General features: G+C 33.2%; 1 protein-coding gene across 1 annotated transcript; it reads left to right on the top strand.

Moving 5' to 3' along the window:
* Window positions 1–357: 357 nt before the first annotated feature.
* Window positions 358–3,842, top strand: MED6 (RNA polymerase transcriptional regulation mediator-like protein). Its single transcript, XM_039040880.2, has 5 exons — window positions 358–854; window positions 1,149–1,323; window positions 1,629–1,698; window positions 2,124–2,227; window positions 3,289–3,842. The coding sequence occupies exons 1-5, from the start codon at window positions 598–600 to the stop codon at window positions 3,445–3,447; spliced, it is 765 nt and encodes a 254-aa protein (XP_038896808.1). The 5' UTR covers window positions 358–597; the 3' UTR covers window positions 3,448–3,842.
* Window positions 3,843–10,594: the final 6,752 nt, after the last annotated feature.

Raw genomic sequence — 10,594 nt, forward strand, 5'->3', positions numbered from 1 at the left:
GAAAAAATTCAAATAAAGGAAAGAAAAATTTTAAAAATAAGAGAAAGACAAGAAAATAAAATAATAAAAAAAAGATAAGAGAAGAAGCAAAAATCGGAGAAATAGAAGAAAATAAAAATTAAAAAAAGAATAAGTAAGAGCTGAAGAAAGAAAAAAAAAGAATAATAAAAAATTGAAGAAAGAAAAGAAAAGGAAAAAAAAGGAAAAAAGAAGAAAATAAAAAAATAAAAAAAAATAAGTCAAGAGAGGACGAAATTAGAAATTAAAAAAAAATCAAAAATTGACTAATCAACTCATCTATATTTATAAATATTTTAAAAATCTAATATATTTTTAGATTTTTTTCCCTTATTCTACGTGCATTACAAATATCTCTTATTAATTAACTAAAAAGCGATCCAAGCTATGACTATGTTTCCTTAATTTTTTTGTCATGATAGTTATATTGAAAAATACAGGTACGTACTTTATTTCTCCCTCCTCTCTCTCTTGTCGACTCAATCGGGAAACGAGGAAAACGGGCGCAACGCTTTCACTCAGGGCCGAAGGATCTGTGAATTCGACGCTTAGTGGCCGGAAAAGTGAAATCACACGCAAATGGCAACTCCTCCACCACCGACGGCCCCGCCAGGGATTGGGAATTTTGAGGGGGGACCGTTGCCAGCAGCGCCTCAGCCTCCAGGCACGGACATGACTGGAATTTGCTTTAGAGACCAACTTTGGCTCAATACTTACCCTCTTGATCGAAACTTGGTTTTCGATTATTTTGCCTTGTCCCCTTTCTACGACTGGACTTGTAACAACGAACAACTCAGAATGCGCTCCATTCACCCCCTCGATCTCTCTCAACTCTCGTATGATTTCTCGTCTTCTAATTTTTCTATTTCTGTTGATAGGGTTTCGTTTTTTCTATTAGTAGTTTTCTTTGTCTAATTGATTGCATGATCAAATGTTTTTTTTCCTCTATACTTGGACAATTCAACCATGTTCTTCACTTGTTCTTGTTCAGGAGATTGGAGAGTGTCCACAATTTGTACTGGGGATTCTAGAAACATTGTTGATAGATTATAATAAGTTCTGTTAATTGTAACCCTAGGTTTCAGTTTTCATTTAGGCATTACCATGATGGGTAATCTTCTGTTCAACAGAAAAATGACAGGTATAGAGTACATGCTGAATGAAGTTATGGAGCCTCACCTTTTCGTTTTCAGAAAGCAAAAAAGGGATGGTCCTGAGAAAGTCACACCGATGCTGACTTATTATATCTTGGATGGTTCAATTTATCAGGCGCCTCAGCTTTGCAATGTTTTTGCTGCCCGAGTTGTGAGATTGTTATACTTATCTTTGTTTGTCACTGCCATTTATTTGTTGCAATCTTAGATTTTTTATTGATAATTGATGCAATGGATCGCATTTCATAGTTGTATATAGTAAATTATCATAATGGATAACTTCTCTTCAACTGGAAACTTAATTGCTGGATTCCTTTTTCTCCTTTGCTTCGAAATTAATGTAGATTTAAAATCCAAAAAAACAAAAAAAAAGAAAAAAAAAAGAGGTTGATATGTATTCTGCCTCTCTTGTTCTGTTTTGTTGTAGTCTTATGTTGAGTTTTCATCATACTGCAGAGTCGGGCACTATATTACATATCGAAGGCCTTTACCACTGCTTCCTCAAAGTTGGAGAAGATAGGATATGGTATCTTCTAGCTATTGGTGATATATTTTTTGCACTTACTATTTTAAGTTATAAGTAAAAGATAATTATTCACCAATGATTTTACGCACTCGCAGTTTTGCCATCTTATCTTAACACGTTTTGTTTTTAAAATTTTAGTTGAGTCATACTAATTTAGCGATTATCTTGAGGTGTTTTGCTTTGGAAGAATTCTTTGAGCTTTTCAAGATTAGTCGGTTATATGTTCTTTTGAATTCAGACCTCATTCTGAAATCAAATTTTGGGTCTCATATGGAATAGTTCATTCTGATAAGAAAGGTAGGAATAAACTATAAAGATACAATGCAGCACATTGCCTTATTGCCTAACAGTCTGATAATCTTTAAACTTTCTTCTTTCAGCTTGCAGCTTCAGTTTTGTTAACTGTTTTCTCATTTCTGGTTCAGTTGATTCTGAAAATGAGGGTGAAGAAGTAAAACCTGCAAAAGAAACCATTAACTTTAAGGAAGTAAAGCGAGTTGATCATATTCTTGCATCCTTACAGCGCAAGGTACCTTTTTTAACATCATGAATCGTGTACTCTCAATTTACACATTGATACTGCATAAGCTTCATCTTTTTATAACAGAAAATCATTTTGTGTTTGTGTATATATCGCAAAGAGCTAATTTATCGAATGTCCAGTATTAAGAAAAAAAAAAAGTGGTGACTGGTGAGAATTTTTATGCAGTTTTCTCAAGTCAAAATCTCATGTGATGAAATTTTCTGTTTTGAAACACACATTGAAAACATGCATGAATGGTTGTTTTACAAGTAATGTTTTCCATATTGTGTCTTCTCATGGGATAACCCATATTTTAAAATCAATGAAACTGTATTCACTATAAGGTCAATATTTTAAAATAAATGAATTTGTTCTTTTACTTACCAAATTTGGAGTACATTAATAATAAATTTGATTTGTACTTACCAAATTTGGAATACATGAATAATAAATTTGATTTGTATAAGTATGATAACATTAACATTTACAAATTATCCATCAGAGCTCAAGTTTGTAAAAGCTGTTGGAAATCCTTGTCTGTATTCCTTTCTCTGTTTCATCAATAATCTTGGAGGTTTTCGCCCAGTTTGGTTCTTTGAATCCTTGTCTGTGTTCTTATGGGGATTCATTATGTTGGGCTTTTTGTTGATTGTATAAATGAGTGTTATTAGTGTCCATATGATTTCTCCGACGATTTCTCTGACGGGTATATTTATTCGAGTGAATCTTCCAAATACAGTTTTAGATTTAAGTCCTTGTCACATTTCATTTAATAACAACAGAACTTTTTTGAGTCAGTTTATTTCAGATTCGAACAACATGATCACACCTACTCTAACTTACTCATAAACCACTTACCTGACTCATTCTGAATGGAGAACAAATGACTTAGGCTTCAAATGTGTCCAAATTCATATATATTGTATCTGTAGTTAATTGAACTTGTAAAATAATTTAATTGTCTAAGGAGATAAGCTGTTGGTCAATTTCGCATGTATTTTATATCTTCAATGCATTGGCTGAAGATCCTCATTAAGAGGCAAAATTTCTTATTAAAACTTTTGCAGCTGCCACCTGCCCCACCACCCCCACCATTTCCTGAAGGCTATGCTCCTGCCCCCACAGCAGAAACAGAAAAAGGCCCTGAAAATCCGCTAGGAGAGTCACAACAGCCTCCAGCAGATCCCATTATTGATCAGGGTCCAGCTAAAAGGATGAAATTTTAAAGAGTTTATGCTACCTTGCCCATCTGACTTGAGAAACCTATTTAAACCTGCAATTGAAATCAATTCATCACGGATTAACATGCCTGCACAAAGCATGGTGAGTTGTCAAACCACCACCTGTAGAATCAGTATTGTGAAAAGCCTGTAATTATAGATGATGTTAGTTGACTAATGGATGCATTATTCATTGTTTTAGCAGTAACTTGTACTACATTACCATGTGACCATGACTTCCTGATTTTGTAAGCTAGAACTGTTTGATATACTTACCACCAGGTTCTGTGTCTTTGGCACTATATTGATAACTTGGGAAGAAGTGTTTTAAAATTGAACATGGGAATATAGTCCTGCAATGTTCTGGGGTTGAGTAATAAAGCACTTAAATGGTTGAGAACTATAAGTTCTTATATGTGTGGCATGTGTTTAGATCGTGTAAGGGAGAATTATGCAGAATTCATGCGATCTAAAGTCTGAGACAAAATATAATCTATGGTGGTAAATTTCAGAGACTTCTGTCATGTAGTTCATATTTCTGACCCTTGATTGAAAGGGCTTCCTGAAAATAGAATATTATATTTTAAGCAAAGAAATTCTTTGAAGGGATGGAAAGGAAAAAGGATCATTCTTTGAGAAAGCATATTCAGAAGAAACACAATGCTGTAGACAAAGCAGGTGGCAGAATGAGAACAGGTGAATGAGTTCATCTCATATGTTTTCTTTCCTTTCCTATGTGTCTAGTAGTAGCTTTGACAAATTGCAGAAATTATTCTTTGGTCTGTCTTTGTGTTTTTGCTACACCTAAGATTCGAGATTTGGGCAATGTCTGAAAGAAAATGACAGTTTTTAGGGGAAGAAAATTATTTTTTTTATTATTAAAAAAAGTTATGTTCTTGGTTAAAATACCAATTTTCGTCATGTATTGTGCTATTTTGGTTCATGTATTTTCAAGTGATTATTAAATCTTAAATTTAATCTTTGTACTTTCGAAAAGTTTTAATTTTTAATCTCCGGGGTCCGAGGGTTATTTGTTTTGTGTAATCTAAGATTACGGTGGGATGGACATCTTAATTATCTCTTTTGATTTATAGGAATCTAAGATATCTAGGCATTTTATGATCGCCATACGAGGGGCATCTAACCAATTTTGAATGCCCTTTAGTACAGGTTTCTAAAATTTTGTGTCGGTGTATCCTCGGCTCTAATAATATTTTTGTTCTTCATTTTTGTTTTCTTCATTATTTTTTATCTATCAATTTTCTTTTTTTTTTCACATTTTTTTAATGTTTATTTAAAAATAAATTAATGTATATATGCATTAAAATAACATCAATTATACTAATCGTCCTCTTTTGAAAAAAAAAATAAAGTTGAATTAATATTTCATATTTGATAAAAACCTCAAACTCATATATAATTTAATTTGTTGTACAAAATAACGGATGAACTCCATATAAACTAAAATTGATATGCAAGTATAACATTAAATTAATAAAGACCAAAATCCATGTGAAACAAATTTGAATTAGATTAGACTAATAAGTAAAGTATTTTTTTTTAAGTGTAGGCTAGAGGATTTGAACTATGGACCTCTTGGTTTTTATGCGCTAAACTTTTTTTTTCACAAGTAAAATACATAAAAGTTTAATAAGATATTATTGTTATAAAATATAAGCTTAAGATATTTCCATACCTTCTTAGAAATTATTCATTCAGTTATCTAGATTTCCAAATAACAAACAGTTATTAATTTTTTTTGGAATCGGTTAAATAATAATAATAATTTTAATATAAAAAAATAGCAAACAAAAACTAACTACATAGGCTAAATTTAATTAGTTAGTTGAATGTATAGGAACAACAATGAAAAAAGAAATAGAAAGTAAAGAGACCGAACTCATATTTTTTTATTTTATTTTATTTTTTTGTGATGCTTCTATTCCTCACAGTAAATTTTCCTCAAAAGTTTTACTTACCTTAACCTTTTAGCTACATTTAAAACTTGAAAAATGGACAAAAATGACGATTTTGGAGTTGGATTTTGTATTTTTGACCTATTTTTAAAAAAACAAGTTTTTTTTATTCCTTGAGAATGAAAATGATGTAAGCATAGGAAAATCTTGTTGTACAATTATTCTTATACCTTTTATTAAATTCAATTTTAACAACCAATCTATCAAATTAATTCACTCAAAATTTCTGCCACAAAAAAATAATTCATCCAAAATTAATTGACAAAAAATTATTCGCATTCCAAAATAAAATATTAGCACCAAAATTGATTTGTTTACAATCCCACAAAAAATTCTCTTCACCAAATTATCTCCAGAATGAAAAGTTTTTCGTCAAGTCCAAAACTTATATTTCACAAAATTGTAATTTTGTACCCTCCGTAAGAAGGTATATATTTCATTTTGTATGTATTTAATAGTTCGATAATTTCTGAGAAAATTGACAAAAATAAATGACTTTTTGGGACTTTGCTTTTCCATGTTAGAATTCATTTGCTTGTATTTATGCTCGCTTAGTTGATTGTTTCTTTTTTTTTTCTATAATGCCCTGCATTTAATAGTTAAAAGAAAAATGAAAAAAAAATAGCAATTTTTTATTTAAGATACCTGGTTGGGCTTCACTGAGTAGAAAGAAAATGAGTTAAAATTATCCGGTCGGCCTTCATCGGGTACAAAATAATTGTCGAAATAAGTTTGATACCCGATCGAGCTTCACCGGGGATGAAGGAAATTGATTGAAATCACCCGGTCTAGCTTCACCGGGTATGAAAGAAATTGATTGAAATCACCTAGTCTTCTTGGGTACAAGATATGAATCGAGATGGGACTGGTCCAAGGCCCGATAGAGTTAACTCTAACCCGGTTGGGCGCACATGGAAAATATGAACACTATTTTTTGGCCCAGTGTTTTACCTGACCAGATGGACGACCGAGCCAATGTTTTTTCTTTTTAGTTTCTATTTTTTATTTTACTTTTTCTTTAACTACATCAATACATTTTTTTTATAAATTGTAGGAAAATGCCTCGTATTTGAATTTGTTTCGGTGGCGTTTGGAATGAAAGGGAAAAGGATTACGATGGAGGAGAGTCGCGGGGGTTTGACATTGAGGTCGACACAACATATAATGAATTCCTAGCCAAAGTTTATAGGATAAGTGGTATAATTTTGTATGAGTATAATCTTGTTATAAGATGTATACTTCAATTGAGATCCAAAGCCCCTACATTTGTAATTCGGAATGATGAAGATCTACACACATTCCTCACATGAGAAGAGGTCTCAGTAATACCTCTTTACGTATTTATGCTTCTAAAATGTTCAAGTAATCAAGGATTTCATCCAAACAATTCATATATCCGACGAACTGAAGAAATCCCTTCAACATCTAGGCTTGTACATTGCAAGATGGAGTCGAATAGTCCATTTTTCCCATATATTTTAACCTATCACTTACTTCGTTGCCTAATAATTCGGCGACTCATAACTTAGGAGATGATGTAGACTAGTGTCAATATTTTAATGATTGGTCTTGGAGGGAGAAGAGTGATGGAGAGGAACCCAAGATTAATACCCACGATACACCTCATGTAGAAGAATGAACAATCGAAAACTATGGAGGCTCATTACATGCAACGGGTCGTGACTTGTCACATTCATCTAGTAGCACAATCGTCATGCCAGGTCAGTCTTATTCTTCTAAAGATGTACAAGTTGGTGACATATTTATATCTAAGAAGGATTTAATGATGCGGTTATCTATGTTAGTAATTAGAGATAACTTTCAGTTTAGGGTGAAAAGGTTGACCACAATATTATATAAAGTTATATTCTTAGTTGAAGAATGCAAATGGAGACTTCCAGCCGTTAAATTGAAAAATTGTGAAATATTTAAGATCTCTAAGTACAACAATGTCTACATGTAGAAATGAAATATTGACTAACAATCATAGACAAGCTTCTAGTTAGGTTCTTTTACATTTAACAAAGTCAAAGTTTTAAGACATTAGTCGTTCATATAGACTGAAGGACATTGTGAAGGATATAAAATAAGAGTATGGTGTGAGTTTAAGTTACGACAAGGCATGGAGGGTAAGGAAAGAAGCGTTAGTGCTTGTTTGGAGGTCACTAGAACAATCCTACAAGAAGCTACCTAAATTTGGTAAGGCCATACAAATTGAAATTCTTAGTTCAACATTTGAATATGATCGACAGGAAGATAAATATTTCAAGCACGTCTTCATGGCTCTTCGTGATTCCATTAGGGGGGTTTTAAACTGCATTCGCCCTATTTTAATTGTAGATGGAACACATTTAAGGGGTAAGTATAGTGGTAAACTTCTGCTTGCGATTGGGGTCGATGGAAATAATCAAATATACCTAGTCGCATTCGGTATATCTGGTGGAGAAACTGATGAATCTTGGTATGGTTTTTTTTAGCAATTAAGATGTGCAATTGAAAAAGTTTTTTATTTGGTTATTGTATCAGATAAACACCTTAGCATAAAAAGAATAATTATAACGATCTTCCCAGAAGCATTCCATGGTATCTACATCCATCACTTGAAAGATAATTTATTAATTAATTTTAAGTTGGATATTTTCGATAAAGAAGCCAAGGTAAGTCGTGAGTCTGTGTTCAACTACCATTGGAGTCAATTTGCAAGGTATCTAGGTCTATGCAAATACCTAGAAGATATTGATCTTGAGCGATGGGCTAGGGTGTACCAATTAACAGAAGGTATAGTCAAATGACAACAAATCTCGTCGATTGCATAAACAAAGTGTTAAAAGATGCACGACAGTTACCAATCACGTCATTTCTAGACTATATTAAAGGTTGGTTACAAGACTTGTATTACAGACGTCGAACGGATGCATCGAACAGTACGTCAAGACTGTCAGACTATGCGATGGCAATAATTCATGACGCAGCAGTCAAAGCAAGCATACATGAAGTTAAGCCAATTGACCAACATGTGTTCGAAATGATAAATAAAGGTTTGAAAGGTCGTGTAATTATTCACACAAGAATATGCACTTGTCACAAGTTTTATTATTATGAAATCTCTTGTTCACACGCGATCGCTGCATGCAGGGTTCGGAACATTGATCCTATCTCTCTTTGTTCACGGGTATACTCTGTTGAATCAATATTGGTTGCGTATGTTGAACCTATACGACCATTGGACACTTTTCAGAGTGAAAGTAATCATCGGCCTTCGTCAATGTTGAAACATTGCCTCCAAAAAGAGTTCCAAGAGTAGGTCACTCACAAACAACAAGATTTTCTTCTGCAGATGAATTTTGTCAAGTCCACAGGTGTTCGAGATGTGGGCAATGGGGTCACAACAAAACAACATGCAATCAATATTTCAATACTGTCGAGTGATGTATGGATTTTTTATTACTAATTATGTCCATCATCTTCATAGGTTTTTGTGGATTTGGATGATTTTTTTATTATATTTTGCCTTAGCCCAACCAGGAATTGATGCCTACTTGCATGGGCCCGGTCGGGAATTAGTATACTTTGATGATTTTTTGCATTAGTCCCATCAGGAATTGGCGTCTACTTGCATGGACTCAGCTGGAAATTAGTATACTTTGATGATCTTTTGCATTAGTTTGACCGGGAATTGGCACCTACTTGCATGGGCTCGACTGGAAATTAGTATATTTTGATGGTTTTTTGCATGAGCCTGACCAGGAATTGGCACCTACTTGCATGGGCCTAGTCGGGAATGTGTTATTTTTTATGATTTTTGCATGAACCTGATCGGGAATTGGCGCTACTTGCATGAACCCGATCGGAAAATGTGTATCCTTACCATTAATTACAAAAACAATCTAAACCAACTATAAATTTTCACTCATCACTTCAACCATTAATTATAAAAAAGTTTACGAACTTCTAAAATAATGCTCTATTTGCCCAAATCTAAATGGCACATTGTCTACGAAAATATATCATTTTATATTGTGTTAAGGTGTCCATTTTGGACCTGATTGCATCATATTCGAAAAATTTACATGTGAATATACCACAGTCACCACTCTCATGTTGTTGAGGCATGAAAGCATCTCGACGTAGAGTGCATCGATCAACTAGAAGATTATTAGGTTCCATTATCGCACTAGCAAGGAGTAAATCGAGAAAGTTTTTGCACACTAATCTCATTTCACATTCCAAGTCTGCATTCGAATGTAATCCAATCAATGAATCGAACATGATTAATTCTTTGACCTGGAAGTCTGCACAAACAAGCACCCAGTGCATCCCAAAGAGGTTTAAAGGCATGTAAACAACATCGATGTTGCTCCAAGGTACATCGTGGTCAGTGTGTTAACCATTGATGTACTTCAATACATTTGTCGCCTTACTCCAATTGATATTATGACGATCACATCTTAGAAAGTTCTAAAGCAATGAGAAAATCAAACAATGTTGAGTGTATGACCTATGGAATAACGTATATAACGTACCGTTACTACAATATCAGCTATGGAAAAATTTCAAGGACACAAGTTTGATTGGGCTTGCATTTTCTTTTTTATGAACATAAATAATGTGTCTATTACCTGCATGAAAATGTTGGGACACCTATATACACACGAGATTGTTCATTAAAGGTTATATACCTCGTTATTCATATATTCAAACGGTGTTAATAGACTATTAAACCATTTTTTATCCATTTCAACATATACATTCCTCTGTATCATCATAACAGGGTCTACGTTGTCCATCCACTTCGAAAATTTAATGTTCATATCTTCAAATATGTCAATGAGGGGATCGTACTTCTGTTGTATCTTTTCCCTCTCCCCATACTTCCTTGTGTTTTTCCACGGTGTAGTTAATTTCTAAGAAATTTTTCTCATTCGGCCACCGCGACCTTCTATTACATTAATATTTTTCATATCTTGTGAACTTATATGTTTGTCTAAACATGGCTAATTGTGTCGGAGTTAGTTTTTTCTTAATTTTAGGGATAGTCTTTCCTATATGAGAACAACATGAAAAGGATGCAGAAAAATGATCATTAGGATGAAACTTCATTCTAGTTCCATTATAACCTACATTTTTCATCAAATAGATAAAAAGTCAACACAACACAACAATGAGTCAAAATATTT

Source organism: Benincasa hispida, chromosome 1, assembly GCF_027475165.1.
Source record: "Benincasa hispida cultivar pf3 chromosome 1, pf3_genome.v1.1, whole genome shotgun sequence".
NCBI lineage: Eukaryota > Viridiplantae > Streptophyta > Magnoliopsida > Cucurbitales > Cucurbitaceae > Benincasa > Benincasa hispida.